General features: G+C 32.1%; 1 protein-coding gene across 1 annotated transcript in view; it reads right to left on the bottom strand.

The window, feature by feature from the left end:
- Positions 1-249: 249 nt before the first annotated feature.
- Positions 250-23,223, bottom strand: part of LOC108904532 (profilin) — a 47,626-nt gene continuing 24,652 nt past the window's right edge. The window contains exons 2-4 of the mRNA XM_018707128.2: positions 7,127-7,298; positions 1,074-1,173; positions 250-827 (exon numbers count right to left, since the gene is read on the bottom strand). Of these exons, the coding sequence (XP_018562644.1) occupies positions 1,076-1,173; positions 7,127-7,298 (270 nt within the window). The 3' untranslated portion in view covers positions 250-827; positions 1,074-1,075. The remainder of the gene's footprint in view (positions 828-1,073; positions 1,174-7,126; positions 7,299-23,223) is intronic.

The raw sequence follows: 23,223 nt of genomic DNA, 5'->3' as shown, positions 1-23,223 counted from the left end.
TGGTAAATAGGATCCGTTAATTTGCGAATGCGATCCGTTAATTTATATCGTAACTTTCGGATATATCCGTTAACTCTGGCATATATATCCACGGAAACTTAGGTGTTAACGGATACGGAGAACGAAAACGAGTACCCGGGTGACCCCACTCGATACGAGTTTTTTTCCAAATCCAACATGTTACATTATTACAGTACAAAGCTCTGGAGGTGAGGGGGGGGGATGTAAATAAGGAGAAAAAAAAGAATAGAAACAGCGGGACTAGAGATTTTTTTATTAAAAAACCCTAAACTGTAAGTTCTCAGTATCAAATATTTAGAGATAGCAATGGTATAAGAAAAGCTAACACGAAATGCTTAAATTTATAATTAAAATTAAAAATACGGGCATTTTCAGAGGCCTCGCTAGGTAGGCGTGGCCTTTGGAAATCGTCCTACCTAAAGTATCCTAAATATTCTTAAAAAAAAAAACAATGTAAATGAGACCACAGTCAAAAAATTATATGATTGGGCGAAAGTGATTTATCTTATAAGCATCCGTGGTTTGGCTGAAGTAGTCAAAATCAAAAATCCTAAGACGGGGATGGGGGAGATGCTTATAATATAATCCACACTGTTCACTATGAAGTAAATCAATGAGCTGACCGCATTAACATATATTTGTAGTAGTTTAATAAAGGAAAACAATGTTCCTGTATTGAAAAACTTTATATACTGATGATGCACTCGATATACACATTGCCTTCGCTGTTATTATTGAAAAAAATACAACTTTAATAATTATATTTGTCGCCGCACGGCAAGGCTGCTTATAGCGGCTCACACTATCTGAAACAAACAGAAAAAAAACGCTTATCCAGTCGCCATTCTAAAGAATGTTTCTGTTTGAAACTATTATAAATGTGACGTTACATAGGGTCCAATTACAGTCCCTGTGGCGTCTCTACTACATTAGGCAATGTTAAGAGACGTTACATAAATGAAAAACAACATAGGGCCCGATATGCCTCCCTAGGGAACCCCATTGTTAACAAATAAGAAAATCAAAGTATAAACATTAAAAAAATTACTCACCTCTAGTAGCCACAGGTAATCAAGTAATCACCTAGCTTTTCTACCACTGACGCTGCTTGTTGGGGTTGGATTGGATCTTCATAGAGGGATACTACGACGGCTGCAAAAAAAACACTTACTTAATTTGTGAAGAAAATGGACGCTCTGCATTTGTTTATTAAAACAATTAGAACCCAAATATTTTCAATGATACGGTGTTGTTAGTAGAGGAATTTTTTAACATCTCTGTTAACGCTCCCTAAAACTGCTGTGGGAGGGTGAAAAACAAATGTCATCCGGCTTCAATTTACCGCCCAATACATCTCTGTCTGTCCAGGAACATTTTTTACTTCCCAGTAATTATCATGAACACGAATGCCAACAGTAAAACTGCCGAGCATGAAATTCAAGCAACGGTACAAGGAAAAAGGGTCGTTAACTTTGACAATTTCGAACCTAACAACAAAAATTATAATTTCGCATATTCTGGTAACTTTACGTGATGTTAAAAACTGGTGTATTATTCCAATGGTGATAAAACATATTGATCGAAGCTAACAATCCACTTTCCCGGTTCTTTCCAATATTTCTACTCACTTTACGTTTTAAATTCAACAGCGGACACCTGCTACGTGAATAAATGACCACGACGTTTAAAAATAAACCTGAAGTGGGCGGTATCTTTACCGTAACGTACCAATTAATAAAAATAAATGGAAATTGTTGCAATGAAAAAAAAAAGTGTAATTACCGTTTATGAGAAACGAGCATAAATCTATAATTACCAATAAATTAATAAATGATTCAATAATCGCTGGACGACAGTTACTTTTGAGATGGCTGTTCATGAAACGATATTGCGGAATTGAATTTAAAAAAATGAATTGGACAAATTGAAACGCCGAAATAATATTTTAAATTAATAATAATTAGAACAAAAAATAATAAAAATGGTTGGAATTGTAGGAAGTTGCAAAAATGTAATAGTTTCGATGGATTGTGTCTAAAATATATTTATACAGGTTCTTGAAATTTAATAATATTATATTACATAATAACAGCGGTAAAAGTTCAGTTATCACAAGTATTACGTGCATTCTTTATCTACAACTGTGCATTTCTTAAAAATATTTGATTTTTAAAAACGTCATAGACAGTGACATAAACAATACACAGTGGTTAAGACACTATATTGTTTGTATCTATTACTGTCTATTACGCTTAAAACCTTTGGCTGACTGTGAAAAAAAGAACGTAAATACTGAAAAATATTCTAAATTAATAGCATTTCTTAAAAAGTAATCGGTTGGATGCGGGCCTAAATCCAGAGTATTTAGCTGTGAACCTGTGAACAGAAGGGTAAATCCTTTATGGAAGCATCGAACGACGATTTTTTGATAAGAGTAGGAATTATTCTAATATTTGTTAGGATTTAACTTTATCTCAAGTACAAAATGTAAGAAGTAAAATAGGATCGGCAGGAGCCCGTCTTCGAAAAAGAGTTGGATAAAAATGACATCGAAAAACATGATAATACTCTTATTATTACATTCCCTACATTCCCGATTCATAAACACAATTATGTATGTAGAATTTATAGTTTATGCTGAGAAGAAATATTTCACTAATTAGGTACAGGGTGATTCACAACTTATCCAAAAAAAATTGGGAATAGATGCGGCATGAGAAATGGAGTCAATATTGTTAAAAAAAATTGTAAAATCCTTAGTTAGTTAGTAGTAGAAAAAATAAAAATTATTGAAGTTGTAGTACTTTCAACCAGTACATAGCTGGACAACTGTAGTCTCTAGCGTCATTCGCCTCAACGACTCCGAATACTGAAATCCGATTTTACAATCGTCGTTGCGATAGTGTTTACAATAGTTTTTTTAGTAGTGTCAAAAATGGCTTGCGTGTATAGCAACTCGTATCAACTGTATTATGATAAAGCGTTTGTGTTATAAAGTAAACTAAGTAATAATATAATAATATAATAATATAATAATATAATAATATAATAANAAATGTGTTTACACGTCGGTGGACAAAATTTTGAACAGTTGTTGTAACAAAAGGTATGTCAAATTATTTTATTATTTAAAACCACAAATTAATATTTTATTTTATAACAATAGCGGCAAAAGCAGTTGAATTTGTTGATATAAAATAGGCGCTATAAAATTCTATTTATTTTTTGCGAATTTTTTCGAGTTTTCGTCCGTTTTTATCACACAGGTTTTACAATGGACCAGTTTCCAGTACCGTGCAACTGACGAACGATCCTAGCTGTTGCACTAAGTGTTGCGAGTATAATTCAATGCCGGTCGGGGCATATAGCCCGCGGAGTAGTTGTTTCTTGCAACACTGGCAATAAAAAACATTGTGTTCGCTTCTTACTGTAGCCATTTGGGACAGTTGGGAGTCTGGAAGACAGATAAAGCCATTTGCGCTCCACGTACAAAGCTATTTTATCTTTAAAAAATTAATAATTCAATAGTTGTCATGAAACATAAATAGCTAATCTTTATTTTAACATTTAATCTAATCGTCTAAGCCTAAGCTGTAATTGTAACAAAAATTGTTTGAGTTGAAATTTCATAATTTGTGAAACGATCCTACTTTATTAAAAAATTATTTGTAACATATTTTTACTTCTTAAAAATTAAGTGTCTTGTTGAGGACAAAAAAATCTATTTTTATTTCAACATTTAAACTAATCGTCTAAGCCTAAACTGTAATTGTAACAAAAATAGTTTCCAGTTGAAATTTCATAATTTGCGAAACGATCCTACTTTATTAAAAAATTATTTGTAACATATTTTTACTTCTTAAAAATTAAGTGTCTTGTTGAGGACAAAAAAATCTATTTTTATTTCAACATTTAAACTAATCGTCTAAGCCTAAACTGTAATTGTAACAAAAATAGTTTCCAGTTGAAATTTCATAATTTGCGAAACGATCCTACTTTATTAAAAAATTATTTGTAACATATTTTTACTTCTTAAAAATTAAGTGTCTTGTTGGGGGCAAAAAAATATATTTTTGTTTTGCAGATAAGGTACCATTTTGGTGTATCAAAAAATGTTATTAGGAAACGTTTGACAATTAAGTTTATGATCACATAACAAAACTCAATCCATCAACATCTATATTTTCTATTTTATTATCATTGAAATCAGAACCGATTAACGCCAAATTCGACACATGTTTCAGTTATGTCATGAATTTTAAGGGACGATAGGAAAAAATGAGTAGAACATGAAAATGCGGTTAAAAATCGGATCGCTCCTGACAGCTGGCGGCATTGGTACGCCTCCCAAGCCAACTCGATGTCGGCCTAAAGCGTTGTTGCCAAATTTAAACATTTTCCTTTTACAAGACATCATCAATAAACGGTTGTATCGACTACTTTAGAAACTTATGTTTTTTCTTACTCACTTCAGTCAATAATAATGTAAAATGTTAATATATGAAATGAATGATATAAATTATTTTTTAAAAGTACGAAATTAACATATTAAAATGCCATTGTTGCCCAGCAAGGACCTAGAAAAGGTACGAGGTTCTTGTAGAAATAGTAGGTTGTTCCTCAACTGAATTTAAAACAGCTTCTATCACATTCAAGTCATTTTGCCGATGTTCTGCAAATTCTCGTCGCAGGATCAAAGAGCCGGTGCCGAGAAAACTCGTACATACGAAGGTTCGAGGACTCGGAAAGTGTTGTCAATAAGGGAAACGCCTCTGATATTCTCTGCTCCATATAAAACCATTTCCACATACATACTCAAAATTCGCAACGACACGCGAAACAATCCGAAATAAACTGCGGGTTACACAGTATTCTGCATGCTTTCTACATATCTCCTCTCTATATGTATGACGTGATCTCCAAATTTGCGGGAAAACAACGCGGAAAATGCGAATAACGGTGGTAGATTTGAATATTTTATTATTTATGTAGTAATGTGGAAGACATACCTCCGAAGGGTAGAGAAAAGGAACACCAAATTTGTATACACCCAAAGAAACTAATATTGCTTTAGAACTATCCTAGTAAGCTTTTATTGAATTTCTAAGTAAACCACATAAAATATGACAGAAGATATATAATTAAACACAAGCATCTTCATTTTGTTTTTAATGATTTACATACAAAACTAATTTTTCGAAACAAAATGGAACTTTTTGGCACACGAATATCTTTGTAAGCACAAAACTAGTAAATCAGCTTTTTTTATAGACTGCAAAAGTTTGTTCGATTATCGATCAATGTAAAGCGAGCTGCAGGGAGTGCAAAGTGCATAGAATATTCATACTCTCCGTCCTCAGCACGCTAGCCGACCGGTGTGTTGACCTAAATGCATTAAAAATACACACGCCGCATTCCAGTAGTCGCGCGCGACGCGTTTTCACAAACGACGGAAAACCGTCGCGACGACGCTCCTTCTATGGTCGACGGAAGTGCTTTGTTGGGCATTTGAAAAAGAGTCGTTCTAACATCAAAGAGGCAAGGTAGGTTCCTTGTACTCTTCAAATAATTCTAGAGAAAACCCAATGGGAGTCTGGTCTGAAGAGTGTACGGGCCACTCAAATGTTTTTTTCTGTTCACAGTATATGTAGTAGGCTAGTTTTATATTTTAAATAAAATCATTTTCCGTTATCTCCCAATATTTTCTTCGAAAGTTTGCAAGTATAAAATATTTAACGTATTTAATATTCATTTACAAATCCTTCAATGTTTTCCAGTTTCTAATGACGATGGAAAAGATTTAATCACAAACATTTTTCTATAAACAACTAATGTGGACATTACTGTTGTTCTTGCACAAAAAATATCGATATTGAACAAAAATATTGTTAATTTTTGTTTTAACGAAAGATTTTCAGGATGAATGAATTCTTAGTTGGAATAAGAAGCGACAGAAAACCGAATTATGTCTAAATTGCGACAGGTGTACCACAGCGGTCTCATTTGGACCCTTTACATTTTTCTTTGTCTATCAATGACGTTGACTTAAAGGTATTTAAATCTACATCATCCCTTAGTGATCATAAAAATGTATCTCTTCCGCGTGTACATTGTTCAAAAATATAAACAAATGCAGATTTTGAAAGGTAAATTTCATTATAAATATTGCATTGAAGGTGTTCCCCTAAACAACGTCCAAAACATTAAAGTTTTGGGAGTAAAGTTTGATACCAAATTATTATGAAAATCACAAACTACATTGGTGTCTGTACATTTTATACAAAATTCCACTTGAAACTAATATTCTCGATTCCAATAAATACAACCAAAGTTATCAACAACACCGTGGAATTTTACGTTCGCCTCAACGCTCCCAACCCAGATCCAGCCGGCGAACAAACAAACGCCCGTTACCTAACCGCCCAGATATTCCAAATATCCCTCAAAATCGTTTCCGAAAATAAACAAGCAGGCCAGTTACTCCCTACGGTAATCCTGATCGGTGCCATTACTCGATGACGTCATTTGGCAGCCGATATGAAAAATTGTTTTTGTAAGTTTCGTGCACAGTTGGCAGCATCGACCTCGTGTGACAGTGCACCTCGCCATATCGGGACAAAATAAATGAATGAATGAACGAACGACCCACGAAAATAATCCGAGGAAATAACAAGATTTCGTTCCGAACAGATATTTGTAGGTTCTTGTTATTGTGACACGAATATTGATGAATAAGTGATGTCATTAGTATTTTGGACTATTACTACACATTAAAGGACGTACATAATTATAGGAATATCCATTATTAATGATTTATTTTAATGAGGGATGGAATTCTTTAATTTTCGATTTTATTTCAGTATTGAAATACTTCTATACCACGGCCTACTAATTATTACCGCTATTGATCGGCATATGCACTCATAAATTTCTACTGAAGGTTCAAATAGTAAAACATTTTATTTTTTTCTGATTTCAGTCAATTTACTAGACACGCGATTTGCTAACCATTGTCAGGAGTCAGGAGCAAACATCGCGGTTTATTTAAGCGCAAGACATTGTGGGACACTTAGCGGAAGCTTTTTTTTTTAATCTTTGGACCTACCTTGTGTCGTTTTCATGCAATGTACGCCTACTTTCCCCAATTTGGCCCTAATTACGCGGTCTGTGCCGGAAAGGTATATGTATCTGTTGCCGGCTAAGGTGACGCCTGACGATGTGAGGATGTCCTGTTTTTCGAAACCTTGAACTAATTTGGCTAGCTCCTCTTTTGTTACCTGCAACAGAAAAATCGAAATTACCAAACGCAAACGGAGAATGAAACGGAATCACGTCGAAATAAAGTAATTTTCAAAGAGTATGGCCTTACGCTGAACACCCTGTACATAAAAAACTCGCACATTATTAACTACTCGAAATCTTAAATGTGTACATAAAAGGTCCACATAACCCACAAATGATGGTTAAAGATTTGATTTTTCCCAATTTCCTAAATATTTTTTATGGACAACTTTTACTCAAAAAAACATTTTCAGTATCTTTCTTTCAAAAGATGTAAGACAATATGTAAAAAATTAAAAAGTAGCAGATACGTCTATGCTGATTTTATCAACTTTGCCATGGAAAACATGTTTATAAGAATATTTATTCAATGAAAAATGAGACAAATACAGACAAATTATTTATATCAATAATTAATATAAACATTGAAAGTATCATATTTCCACGGCAAAGCTGATAAAATCTATAATAGACTTGATGGAACCAGTCTATTCTCTCTACAGGGTGTTAGAGAAGTTTCACTGCCTTAATTTTAACAGACGGTAGAATACGTTAAAATAAACAAAAAAAAACTTATATGACATGGGCCCTAAACTCAAACATTTCCGAGAAAAAATTATCAAAATCTCCAACTTCTACAAAAGTTCGATTAATGAAGGAATATTGACACAACTGCGTGCACAGAATGCCATAAAATACAATGTTTATCACTTTTTTGAACTTCTTTATGCTTAATTCTAAAAAATAATTAGCGTTGTAATATATTTAAAATTCGATAAAGTTCATATCGAGCAATTTGACAACGGCGCGACCACGGCTTTCCACCAATACACAATTCAGTTGGTATCTGGAATTGGACCGTGTCTGAGTGTTTTTTGCTTACCACTATTTCCTTTTCACGAGATGTTTTCTAGCGAGTGCGCGAAAATTGGATTCGAAGATGTCGTGCGCGTGCATCGAGAATGGCTGTGGATTTGAGCATTATGTTGTAGCTTGTTTTGTACTTGTGCGTTTAAAAATTAATGAATTTTGCTTTTTGGTAAGTAATTTTGGGTCATCTTAACCAGCGGTACAGCTTACTGTGTAGAATATTTTTTCGGGTAGAAATTAAGAATAATAAAGTAAAATTAAAAATAAATACGGGACTAGTTGAGAACTGCTAACTTCACTGCGGTATTTACGCGTAACACAAATTGTTCTAAATAGGAAAGCAACTATGCAGTGTTGCCAGTGTTACATAAAATTCTTAAATTCGCTACTTTTTATATGAATTAGAGAAAAAAAAGTTATTAGACACGCCAAAGAAATTTTGGTATATAACAAACCGTTTTTCATCAATTTTGGCACGGTGTCCTCACTCATCGCACATAGTTTCAGCTGAATCTATCAATCGAATCAAACCGTGCAAAAAATGGACCTAATAAGTATTTTAAGCGTATAATATTTCCACACAGATAGTTCGTCGCTAACCCATTTATCTCAAATCTAGTATATAAATAAACATTGGCAAATTTTCCACGTTAAAAATCGTTCGTAACTCAAACTGTTAGACACTGTAACACAAAGTAGTATCGCTTATTACTGCTTACTTAAAAAAAAGACAGCATATGCGTTATTTGTGCATGTAATTGTCTCTGCACGCTGAGTCATCAAAATCGTTAGAATTGCTAGCTGACTAATTACAGAAAACATTGAATAATTATTACATTCGTAGTTTTGAATTGCTAGCGACACACGTTGAATATTTCTTTAGTTTCTCGTCTTTAATAAGATAATTTATCATAAAGTTTTAGTGGGAAATAGTAGCCTGATTCAATGACAAAGGACTTTATTTGTACGTTTATAAGAAAAATTTATGAAAATTCGTGCCAGTTTTCAAACTCTTAAAAATGTGATCACAAGCAAAGTACCCAAATGTTTTAGAATATTGAAGTTATCAAGGAATATTGTCGCGAAATCCAAGAATGTCAGGATTTCAAGTTTCAATTTGTTTAAAAAAATTTAAAATTACTCCATTTCATATGATTTAGATGACTTGGATTCAGATGAGGACTTCTGAGAGGTCATATAATTTAACTAATAGTATATTAGTTATTAAATGATTAAATTCTGCTATTAATTGACTTTTATTATACAGGGTGAGTCGGAAAAAATGGATCAACAATAAGCTGGAGATACTAATGTCGCTGGTTTAAGTAATACAGGATGTTCAAGATATAAATATTATTTTGAAATTTCTCAATAATTGAGAAAGTTTTAATAGCATGACTCTGAAAATTGGTAGTATTGGGTTGTTTGGTATGAGAATTACAAATTTGAAGCTTCTTTTGTCCTTGCTCCTGGAGGGCGCTAGTTTTGCCGTAATATTTAGGTAAATCAAAACATATATTTTTTATCTGTTGAGCTATGCTTAAAACTTTCTCAATTATTGAGAAATTTCAAAATAAAATTTAAACCTTAAACACCCTGTATTTCTTAAACCAGCGACATTCGTATAAAGCATGATGAGCTCAAACATAATATTTTGGTGTCTAGTATCTTCAGCTTATTGTTGACCCATTACTTCTGACTCACCCTGTATAAATAATTCTATTTATGTTAAATTTTACAAAAAGGAAATTATAGATAATTCTTGTACTTTATTGGGGGTTGGCTAAAATGATATCTTAGAAGAAAAATAAAATAAGCTTACTAAGAAGAATTTAAGCTAAACCAATCTAGACATCTTAGTAAGAAAAAAAATGGACGCTACAGTTTGATCATCGACAAAATTATCAGCATATTAGTTCGACGGGAAATTGTTCACCATTCTACTGATCGAATTACTTCGCTTACTACGTCATAAAATGACATCAATTTGGAAGTATCAGTGTACCAAATTTCAATACAATTTAGCTGCTAAAGGAAACAACTTAGGATAGAGATAAATTTAGTTAAATCCATAAAAGTAACTAAATAAGAGGCTTTTATTGGATAGGGCGGATCGAACATGCATTCACTGAGGCCATCTCACGTTGTTGCAGCAAAACATCGTCCTTTATGGAAATTGTTAAACAGAAATCTGCAACCACATATCGAATCTGTATTTCCAAGCTTTCAATCAACAGAAATAGAATGCGTTACTGAAATATTTCAATGTGTGTGTGAATGTTTGAGGTTATAGTTTATCTTCAGGAACTTCAGGTAGGTTGCCGCGTTTTATACATTAATAAATTTGTTTTGTTTTAGATTAACATAATAAGGGATTTATTGAATCAATCGTCTGAACTGCCTTACAGTTTTTTATTCGTTTTTTTAATCCAAAATGAGTTTACCTGGTAAAACTAAACGTCAATGTTGTGCTCCAAATTGCAAAAACATTTCTTACTATATGAATATCTGTAGTACGTTCTATAGAAATAAAAGTTTTTTCAGAATTACAAAAGACAGACAATTACTGTGGATAGAATCAGTTTGAAAATTATGTAAATCAGAATTTACTCCAACAAACACATCATTGTTTTTGTGAAGACCAGTGTTTAAAAAACAGTAATAGGAAGTGCTGTGCCAACATTATTTTTAGGATCAACTACAAGTTCACCTATTAATTGTAATAATATCACCTCGGAACCCTCAGATAGTATCCAACATTCAGCAAAACAATTTGTTAACGTAACATTGCAGAATTTTCATAGTACGAGCTGTCAAACTTCAATTTAGGATGCTTTTTCACCTCCACCTTTTAAAAAACCAAAATGCATATGTTTAAGATTGTTATTTGCTATAAGTGTAGTATATTACATTGTACTGATGAAAACCAATTACTTCGAAACAAATGTATCTAACCATAATTTTTGTCAAGTCACTGTGCAATGCATTTTACATAAAGTCAGGTAAATAATTATTTCAAATTCTTTAAAATTTGCAATTTTGTCAAACATTTAAGTATCACTGCTTCAACTTTTTCATTTAACCAAGTGATAAAGTATTTCATAAGTAATGGGTCATGGAACAGGTGTTCACAATGGTTCACGTTAATTTCAATGGTTAACTTAAACTATTAATAGCTGTTTTGTGATCTATTACTTATTAAACTTTTTATTCTTTGTGTATTTGTTACATTTAAATTAACCGCCATTATGGCGCAGCGACATCTATTAGATAGTAGAATTAATGGTTACTCTAATTGTGTTTTCCAATGCAGTTCCTTTAATTATTTTATAGTCTGTGGTTTCCGAGTGTGTCGTCTGCTGCACCAGCTACAGATGGCGGTATTCTGCCGCTGCTGCCGACAGAATACACAGAATAAAACCCTCTTATTTAGTTACTCATATGGTTAAATCTGTTTATTTTGATGGCAGCTTAAGGCACACCCTGTATATCCCTAACTCCGAGGCCTGTTGGGCAATTTAAGAGCAATTCTCGTTTTTTTTTAACTGCAAGCTAGGCGGTCACTTATCTGTCGGCCGCGGCATGAAAAATGAACCCGCTATGTGGGACACGGACGCCTAGAGTGCCCCGATCGGCCGCAAAAAGAAGAAAACCCAGCGATAAGATCAACGACTGTGAGCATTGTCCTCCCGACGACGCGACGACTGGCCGTTTTCAATCGCTCTCGCCCGGCTCGCATGTATGCAGAATTAATTAACGCGATATTGTTCGCTTTCGCAAGACCAGCCGCCACACAGGCGGCTAAGCCGTTGAAAGTAAAAGAAATCGCCTCGGCCGCGTGCGCCTTAGAAGATGGTACGGTAACACGCCGATATTTTACCGTCACGAAGAACACTTACAATTAATAGAATGTGAATATAAACACCTATATGCCTATGGTGAAATAGCTTTTTATTTTATGTTTCAAGTTGTATCGCATTTGTATTCAAAACTGAAAGTTTTTGCTAGCACCAGAAAGTAAAAGAACAAAAAATTTACTTTAAGTGATAATGTTTTCACTAATGTTTTTAATGTTAACACTTACGAAAGTGATATAAACAACTTCATTAAGGCCGGTATTAGACTATAAAATATATTTGACAAAGATCTTCTATAAAAGATATTTTATAGGAAGTAACAACAAGCGATTACCTTTGATAAAATATTTAGCAGTTTCAAAACAATATGGCGGAAGGCAAGTTTGTTTGGTGCGTTTCGGCTACCAAATTGTTAAGCGTCACAATTTCCTTAAAAATATACAAAGTTCTTTGACAGTGTAATACTACTCTACACTGCTTAGAAACTTTTGTTAAAGAAATATTATCAAAAAAATATTTTATAAAAGATCTATGTCAAATATCTTTTATAGTCTAATACCGGCCTAACTACATAAACTCTACAAAAAAAAGTCTTGTGTAAATGACCGGAATACATTAGTATCAGTATTGAAACGAAGGACAAAAAAAAGGAGGAATAAAACGAACGAGAAATCCTCTACATAAGACTTTTGATACAGAGGATTCGATATCACAAAAAAAAAATTAGAGGATATTTAAGAAGTTTGAAGTAACTATTAATTTAGGAATCAAATATCTTTTTATAATTGAAAATATTGACAAAGCCATTTTTGATGATCTGCTAACGTAACTCTGATATCAGATTTATCACTATAGATGCTAAATATTATGTCAATAACATATTAGTTTCCAGTCATAAAAATGGGGGGAAGATTGTTTACAGGGTGGTTAATTGTATAATTTTTACGTAAATTCACGTTTTTCGATTATAACTTTTTTCCGTTCATTTCCACGAGAAAATAGTACAGTACTTTCTTTTCGTCTTCAAAAGACCTACAAAACTAGCCCTCGAGCGTCAAAAAATATTGATTAGATCAAAAGTTATAAACAGAAAAATTTTATTTTTGACTTTTGAATTAAACATTTATAACCTGCGAAGCATCCTCTCATCCCTTATCGCTGTCTAATAACTCACCCGAAATCTGGAATCGGCAAGTTGAACAGTTTACAAGTTATGGCCTTATTAACAAATTTACTAATTATTAGTCTGGACGATGCGGAGCATCTTCCACAATCGCACTGATTTTTTTTCATGGTAGATTTCATAATAATACATTGAAATCTATATATTTTTTTTTAATTTCAAATTTGTAAATTGGATTTTTTTTTATTTTTTAACCTTAGCTGCAAAATTAAATATACAACGCACGAGCGTGATATAGTTATATATTATTACATATTCGGAAAACTTATGAAAGGAGCTTTAAGTTAAAAAAATTGTCAAGATTCGTTGATAAACAACGAAGTTACAGACTGTCAAAGTTGACGGCCTATTGTTAAACAAATTAGGTTGGTAGCGGCAAAAAAATACTGTCATAACCGGCAACCCGAGTACTTTCCAGATAAAAATATTTTAATTGTGGAAAATCTTAAGTGCATAAGAAATATTGTCAAAAGTCAGTGGGTCGCTTGATTTTCGGCGAGCCGTGGCGCGGCGGAAGGGTGGGGTAAGCGAACGATAGCGTGTCTCAAGAAAATGACGATAATATTCATAGTCCTGCTGTTAAATAAGCGAAATTCGCTTAAAATTAATATATTTGACAGTCTGTAACTACGTTATTTTTCAACGAATCTAGACAATGTTTTTAACTTAAAGTTTTTGTCATAAGCTTTCCGAATATGTATAATATATAACTATATCACGCTCGTGCGTTGTTATATTTCATTTTGCAACTAAGGCTAAAAAATAAAAAAAATCCAGGTAGCAAATTTGAAATTAAAAAAAAAATCATAGATTTCAATGTATTATTATGAAATCTACAATGAAAAAAAATAGTGCGATTGTGGAAGACACTCGGGATCGTCCAGACTAATAATTAGTTAATTTGTTTATAAGGCCATAACTTGTAAACTATTCAACTTACCGATTCCAGATTTCGTGTTATTAGACAGTGATAAGGAATGAGAGGATGTGATGCCAAAACGTTATTGTAATAATAACGCACCTTATAAGTGTTTAATTCAAAAGTCATAAATAAACTTCTGTTTAACTTTTGATTCAATCCATATTTTTTTACGCTCGAGGGCTAGTTTTGTAGGTCTTTTGAAGACGAAACTGTTTTCTCGTGGATACGAACGGAAAAAAGTTATAAGCGAAAAACGTAAATTTAAGTAAAAAATTATACAATTAGCCAGTCTGTAAACAATCTTCCCCCCCCCCCATTTTTATGACTCTGTAAACTAATATGTTATTGTACATAATATTTAGCATCTATAGTGATAAATTCAGCTTGCCGAAACAAAAAGTCGCGTCCATCTATATATTTCCTGGCCTATTCAGGATAAGGCTGTTGATAATTTTTAAAATATCGGATTTTCGATATATCGATATTTTTAAATATATCAATATCGGAATTCGATATATCGAAAAAATATATCAATATTTCGATAAATCGAATCTATTTAAAAAAAATAATAGATCTGTTCAAAATTGAATTTTACAGGTTTTTAATGAATGAAATAACAAATCAAGAAAAACGTTAAATCAGTTTATTCCTCGTAATTATTACTACAAAAAGATAAAATTATGTATACCAGTCAGCAAGTTTTTAAAAACACTCGTTGTTTTATGTGTTCTATCTAATTCTATACCAAGCCATAGATGATGAAATTTAAGATGGGAGTATTTGAACTTAAAAGTGGGGATAAGCAAAATATATACTTATACCTACTTAAAATATACTTTTAATACTTATTTTGTAGATTTTAAGCTTTTTTCAAGGTTAGGAAGGATTTGTGACCTTATGAGCCAGATCTAATTTCGGATTCGTGTTCAGAGGATCAAGATACAAGAATATATTCTCTGAAATACAAGAATTAAGTGGAAAATTAATATTTTGGTAACAATTTTCAACAATTAACATAGTAAAAAATGAATAGTGTTATTTACGAAGAAGTTTAAATTTCTATTATGTACATGTGAAATGAAATGGAATAAATAAATTATAGGAAAAAAAAGAAAAGTCAAAAATATAAATTTTTATTTGGAGTTTGGAAACTGAAATTAAGGGTAAAATAATTTGTGCCATTTGGACCACTAATATCCTCACTATTACTGTACCAGTATTGTGTGCTAAAATTTCAGTTAGTTTCGTCATCCCATTTTTTAATTAATGAAAATGTTGAAAAATCACGGTTTTCTGCCTACAAAATTGATCTCTCACTTTAACTCGTCGTAATTTTTTTGTTAATTGATAAAGAAATTCCAAATCTTTACCGACGATAAGTCGAACTTTTGTCATTAGTTCTGTGAAGGTCATTTGTCTCAAAAGCCCTTCTTTTTCTATTTTTAAGCAAAACAGAATGGACTGCTATCTCCGTGAACATTGAATTCTTTAAAAAATTTATTAAAACAATAGTTATAAATATGATATTCTCAAAAACAGTATCGGAGTGGTCAATTATGTTCACGGTCCGGTCGAGGAGTGCGAGGTAAGGTTGATTTTGAATTTTTTGCCTTAATTTTAGCCGTAGAAACGCTGGTACAATATTTTTATAACACCATTTTTTTTTTGTATCTCAAATAACCCTTCAATACCACTTCCTGTTTTCTTCAGGAACGTTCCGGTGACATCATCGTCGCTTTTTTTTCGGCGCATTGTTTCTTCCAAGAAAAAAAACCTGATCCGTCGCACTGGTATTGTCGCCTCGCCGGGATATGCACGCCAGATGTCGATACCCATAAAAATAGTTTATACGTTACAAATATGGTAGGCGAACGGTAAAAGGTCGAACGGGTGTTCGTCGACATGTAACTGAGCCAAGGGAACGGTCCCCGCGAGGCGGCTGTTCTGGTGAGTCACCGCAGTGGCTCCGTTTTACGGGGAAGAGCGCCTGGTTGTTCTGGGTGTAACAGTTTTTTTTTATCGTTTTGGTACAGGAAGGAATGTCCGCGAAAATACATTCAGAGATTATGCAGAGAATGCCTCGTAAAACACGTTGCTTGCATTGTGGTCATCCAAAGGAATTTGGTGCAGTTAGCCATATATACAGGGCGAATTTTAAATGTGTGCATATACTTAAAAAAAAAAACGGTACAGGTTACTTTATAAAACATGTAATTAATAGTTTTTTTTGCGAATAAGTTGGATATAAAATTAATTTTAAAATAAATATGCTTGATTTTTAACAAAGTCCGGAAAAAAAATTTAGGCATATGATCAGCAATGTAGTGTTTCCCAGTTTTATATAAAACTTTTAAGTAGGTATCAACTTTTTTACGAAGAACGAAAATAATTAAATAAATATCTTTTTATACCTACCATACGTCAAACAAACTATGAAACATATTCTAAATAGCAAAAAATTAATAAAAAAAAAATTAGCAAGTTTTCTTGGAATCTCAAAAATACATACTGGGTCTTTTGATTATAATGTCATTAATTTTAAGGGAATATAGGGAAAAATGAGCAGAATACGAATACGCCATTAAAAAAAACTAAAACGCATTTTTACGCTTTCAAATCATTATTTAAACTCCCTTTCGGACCGCTCCTGACCTTTGGCCTATGTCGATAGTGAATCTTGACCTACCGTAATGTTCGGTCACTAACCTAACTCTAATATTCTTAACGCTTTCACTGTTTTTATAATTGAATATGAGTTTTTAGTATTACATATGTTCAAGTAGGTAATTATTCGGTTTGTAGTACGTATACTTCATTGTGCGAGTTATTACTTTCAGAGTTGTATGGTACCTACTTATTTAAAATGACAAATACGGCTAAAAAACACTCATTCGTTCTTAAAGTCTTAATAGATCATGAGCTAGCGCATATGTGTGTGGCGTCATCGAAAAATGTCTGGCATTTTGAGGTCTGAACAAGGTAGGTTAGTTAATGAAAATAAGGGTGGTTTAAGTGGTTTTAACACATCTTAAAGTGTCTGGCAGTTGATGCAAAAATATACATTAATAAGTACCTAACAATTTTCAAATGCCAGACGGTTTTAAATAGCCGAAAGGGTGGTTCATATGGGAGAACTCGCAAGAAAAAAAAACATTCGTGTACTTTTTGTCTGGCAATCGAAACAATGAAAATTTTTGTTATGAAAATGATAAAAATAAATTGCCAAACGGTTTCCAATGTTCGGAGTCGAGTTTCTCTGTGGAAAATTATGTGAAAACTTTTAACATTTTTCGGTGATCACTATTTGTCTGGTATCTATCTCGAGTACTTAAAATTAAAATCCATATTTTTTGTCACAAAAAATTTACCAGACAAATTGGTAAATGGAAAAATTGTGCCAGACGAAAGAAATTTCGTAAAAATTATATTAAAGTTTAATTGATTTATTTTTGTCGGGCATTTTGAATTTCAATTAGAAATAGGCGTATAAACACACAATTAATTAAATTAAAAAAGTTACAAAAAATTAACGAATCTTGTTTTTTTTTTTCTAATTTAAACGATTTATTTTTGTCTGGCATTTAAATAGTTGTAAAACAAAAATAATGAAAACTTCAGTGTCTTTTTTTTGTCTGGCAATTCGTTTTGTAATAAAAAATACAATGCAAACTCAAATTAAAAATGCCAAACAAGTTGGGCTGTTCGAAAATATATAAACAAAATTGAAAAAAAAATAAAATGATATAAAATTTGAATTTTTTAAATTTACCAAGGTTTTTCCTATTTTCCAGCTTCTCTTGGCTCGGTAAGTCACTTCCGTTGACAGCGTCAGATTCAGTAGGAAATTTTATGTCGGAAATAGTATCTTGCTCTAGCTTATAATATAAAGGGAAAAAGTAGAAAAAAATGGGAAATTTGTATCTTTTTACAACTTTATTTATTTATATATTTTCGAATAGCCCAACTTGTCTGGCATTTTTATTTCAAGTTTGTAAGTGTATTTTTTATTAAAAAACGAATTGCCATTAATTTTCGAACAATCCAACTTGTGTGGCGTTTTAACCTGAAGTATAAATATGTATGTTCAATAGTAATGCAAAATGCCACACAAAAATAAATCGTTTAAATTAGAAAAAAAAAGAAAACCAAGTTTTCATTAATTTTTTTGTGAACTTTTCAATTCATTTATACATTTTCGAACATCTCAACTTGTCTGGCATTTGTATATTGTGTTTATACGCCTATTTCTAATTGAAATTCAAAATGCCCGACAAAAATAAATCAATTAAACTTTACTATAATTTTTACGAAATTTCTTTCGTCTGGCACAATTTTTCCATTTACCAATTTGTCTGGTAAATTTTTTGTGACAAAAAATATGGATTTTAATTTTAAGTACTCGAGATACCAGACAAATAGTGATCACCGAAAAATGTTAAAAGTTTTCAGATAATTTTCCACAGAGAAACTTGTCTCCGAACATTGGAAACCGTCTGGCAATCTATTTTTACATTTTCATAACAAAAATTTTCATTGTTTCGATTGCCAGACAAAAACTAAACGATGATTGTTTTCCTTCTTGCAAGTTCACCCCTATGAACCACCCTTTCTTCTATTTAAAACCGTCTAGCATTTGAAAATTGTTAGGTACTTATTAATGTCTATTTTTACATCAACTGCCGGACACTTTAAGATGAGTGGAAAACTAATTATTTTATGCAAAAGGAAATTAATTTTCCAAATTTTCGAACACGGGTTGGCCCTTAAAACTACCCTTATTTTCATTAACTAACTTACCTTTTTCAGACCTCAAAATGCCAGACATTTTTCGAAGACGCCACACCCATGTGCGCTAGCTCACGTTCTATAAAGTTGAGATCCCTTGCACATTGATTTTGAAAGCAATTGCAAAACTGGACGAAAGGATGACCAGGAAATCAGCTGTTTCGCTACAACGACCGATCGCTGTGAACTCCGGCCTGAGTGGCGCCCTCCCTATTACGATTCGAAGTATATCGAGTATATTCGAAGTAACTTGTGTTGAAAAAGTGTTCGTTCAATTTTCAATAGACCTAAAAAAATCGCATATTTGAAAACTATAACTTCCCAAAACTGCAAACAGGTCTGCCACACATATTAGGCAAATACAAAGAAATATATACTTTTACTGTCATTTTTTTAAACTAGCTCACTATAAAAATATATCCATGTCATCTCCTTTCTTATTTGAACACCCGGTATGTTATACGCATCCTCGACGTTCCAAAAACCGCCGGGAAAACGTCCTACGATTCTCGATCGCTGTTACGTCATAAATTCCTTCTTTAGTGATTTTTTTTACGAAAAATTTAAACCCGCACCCGAGGGACGCGAGGAACGCAGCCAAAGGTCATGCGACCGAGACGACCTTTTAATAATTCAATCAAAGGGACTGCTGTAGCGGCAATCCCAGCCCGAGGCGGACTCTCCTACGTCGGTTACCGTCCAATCGCAATGTGCCTGGGCTCGAACAACGAAATAAATCAAGCGGGAAGGTGGTAAAATCGCAAACGACCTGTATATATGCTAATTATACCCCGTAGAGGAGCGGGCAACCAGGGCCATATATCACTCCGAGAGACAGTACCGGTTGGTAATTTTCCAGACAGCCTTCAGTTGATAAAAAGATTATAACTTCTGCTCTTTTGATGAGAACTTTTACTCTTAATTGCATTCATTCAACTAATTGGTTGGATGAAATTTCGAAAAAAAAATGAATTTCAGTTAAAATCTAGGATATAAAAAGTTCTAGCCACTATGCCAAGTAATATTATTACACAGGGTGTTCCAGTTTTAATCCATCGAACTTCAGAAATAGATAGGACAACCCAAAAATGACGATACTTTATCTGATTCTCATTTCGAGATATCAACCATTTAAAAAAAAATTAATATGATGTAAATTTGATAAACCCTCAATTGTATTTCAAACAAAATTTATTTCTTCTATTTTATTTGAAAAACAAACCATTTTCGAGTTATTATTTTGTTTAGTCTCAAATAAGCTTTTTATATAAAAAGAAAATAAAGATTTTAAATAAAATGTTAAGAATAAAAAACAAAAACGTAGACATTTAAAATTTTCTAAGGTGTAGTAAGGGGAAAATTTCTATGCCACTGATTTTCCGGAATTGTAATGATTCCATTGTACTTAAAATGGCGTTTTTATTAAAAAGTTCTTATACAATTTTCTGTGAAGCGAACAATTTTAGTATTACTTTCTTATGATATTATTTAATAACTCGTATATATTTTTCGAATAAAAAAAGAGGATATTTTTTCAATGAAATACTGTTGAATTGAATTCAATATTCCTAACCTATCGTTATCAATCTAGGAGACGATAATTCATCAGAATATTCAGAGGATGAATTTTAATATACCTACTTTTTTATTTTCTTTATTGTACATTTATACAACACTACATTTACTCACCATAATTTGAATTTTCAAAATACATATATATTTGTGTGGAATCATTAAATTTAAATAAATATTTTGATAATAACTGAATAATTTTATTTGAATTACTAAAAACCCTCTTAACCCGGTTATGATGCTTAAAGTAGCCTCATGTTTTGAAATGCTGTTTTTATATTGTTTACTTATAAGAGAAATGGACCGAGAAATTGAAGCGGCATAGACAAAGACGGATTGTCGGGGATTAAATTTTAGCTACCTGCTACAATTTAGTACACCCGGTCACACAAAGTTTTTTTAAAAGTACACCTCATCTATACCGATAATAAATAATATAAAAATATTGAATATAAGCACCAGTACTACACTACATTTATTTACGATTTAAGTGAATTTAATGTTTCTTCCGAGCTGTTGGCTTTATACTGACAAAATTTTATTAAAAACACAGTAAACAGTAACAAATTTATTTAAGTACCTGTTAAATCTATATCAATCTTATAAACATCACGCGCTTAAGAACGAGACAGTCATAGATTTATAATTTGGCAGTTGAAAAAAAAACGGTCCTTAATGTTTTCAATAATTTATATAGGTACTGAAAATTTTCTTTTCGTTATTTTAAATAAAATATTTTAATAAGTGTTTTTTATCTCGAAATCCTTAATTTTATAATTTTCTCTAATTGTTCCAATTTTCCACTTAAGAAAAAACGTTTTAATCAAATTTTTCAGGTTTATTTCCGACCCGACTTCACTTAAACATTTGGTAGAATTACTTAATTTTAGGATGTTGAAATATTCCATTGACAAATTTCTACAGGTGATTCTTACAGATATGTGTGTAGGTATATAACACTTCGGTTTCTAAATACTGGGTGATATATTTTTATTTTATTATAAAAGTTATTAAATAAGCTAATTCAAAACGACTCCATTCAATTTTTAGTTTATATTTGATTAGGTTTTCCTATTGATAAAAAAGAATAAAGTAAGAAACCCCGCTTTCGTAAAAGAACATGTCGTGAGAGAAATAAAACCAAGGGGTGCTAATTTATTCCATTCAAAGAAATAAACCAGATAAAAAAGATTACCAAAAAATACCATTTAACTAGTTGTTAACGTGTACTAAAATTGAAATTTCCAAGTTTAACCGCTTTCGCGAATAAAAAAGGAAATTTTTTCGGCCATTTTCAGATTTGAATATTTTCTTCTCAGAGGAAGCACAAATAAAAAAAATGTATTGGAAGTAGCCCCCTAAAATGACTTTCTAAATACCTCCTTAAAATATTTGCATATCATTATGAAACACCCTGTATATTGCTCATAATTATCTAAAAAAAAGAAATTACAAATTTACAAATATTAATTTAAAAAAATATACAGAACTTATGTAAATTTTCAAAAGAAATTAGGAATTATAATTCTTTTAGAGAATTGCTTTTTCGGATGGCCTACTTTTTAAAACTGGAATTGATGTTTTAACATTTATAGAATTTAAATTATCTATAAAATACAAAAATTTTACAAAAAATTGAAATTTTGACACGTCAAAAACGTAACAATCTCTGAAGACATATAATATGAATTAATTACCTACTTTTAATTTTGCATGTCCAATTCTAATGTACTGATTTGTACTTTTTACTAAATTATTTTTTAATTACACGTTTTAAACATTAGCTTTTTCTGTAACGTCATTTATTTTACTAGTTTTTGAAGATAACCCATTCAAACTCAATATATTCACTACATTTTTAAAGATCACCAGAATGTACAAATTGCCATTTGTAACAATCTACAGGGTGATTTTTTTTGGAACAATAACTTCTGATTCCTACTTTTTAATGCGCGAATTGAAAAGTAATACAACTTTAAAAACAGAGTGTATACATTTGACCTTTTTTTCTCATGTTTATAGTCAGAGAATTACCAGTACATTTCTGTCGGTGAAACATTGCAACACCCCTTATTTCTCAAAGATTTTTTTTTCACAAACTAAGCGTAGATCTCTGATCTAAAAACCGGATTAATGGGTTATCTATCTAGAACAGAAGCGGCTACTTTTCCGCAGGTGTTTTCGCGTCATAGCAACATTCGTATACGGCACCGATCAAGGTTGCGCAAACCCCAACCCGATTCCTTCAGAAACGTACATCCATTTGGCAGGCTTTCAAACTCGGTCTAAAATTACAGATATTAAGTGGGAAAATTTGTTTTCGCTCATCGGTTTCGCGAAATAGAACGGTAAACGTATATATAGGAAGGGCTATATTTAGATTAGGACCGATATTGGTCCCATTCAGTGTTTGGCAGCCGAATTATGCCGGTTTTGGTTTGCGACACAAACAAAACGTGACATCTGGTCGGTATAAGTGCCAAATTTTTGTAATTCTACCAAATGTTACTGTTTATTTCCAAGAGTGAACAAATTCCATTTGTGTTATTTAGATTCTAACCTCGATTCTAACAAAATATAATATAAGAATTCAACAATTACATATACAGGATGCTCTACAAGCTCTATGACAAACCTTGACAGAAGATAGCTGGGTTAATTTCATCAAACATTTTTTTCTTATATCAACATAAATACGATTAGTTTTTTGTTTAGAAGTTACAACCATTTTA

This window comes from Anoplophora glabripennis, unplaced genomic scaffold (genome assembly GCF_000390285.2).
Source record: "Anoplophora glabripennis isolate ALB-LARVAE unplaced genomic scaffold, Agla_2.0 scaffold112, whole genome shotgun sequence".
Lineage (NCBI taxonomy): Eukaryota > Metazoa > Arthropoda > Insecta > Coleoptera > Cerambycidae > Anoplophora > Anoplophora glabripennis.
The sequence above is the reverse complement of the archived record's forward strand: the minus strand, read 5'-3'. Positions and strand labels throughout refer to the sequence as shown.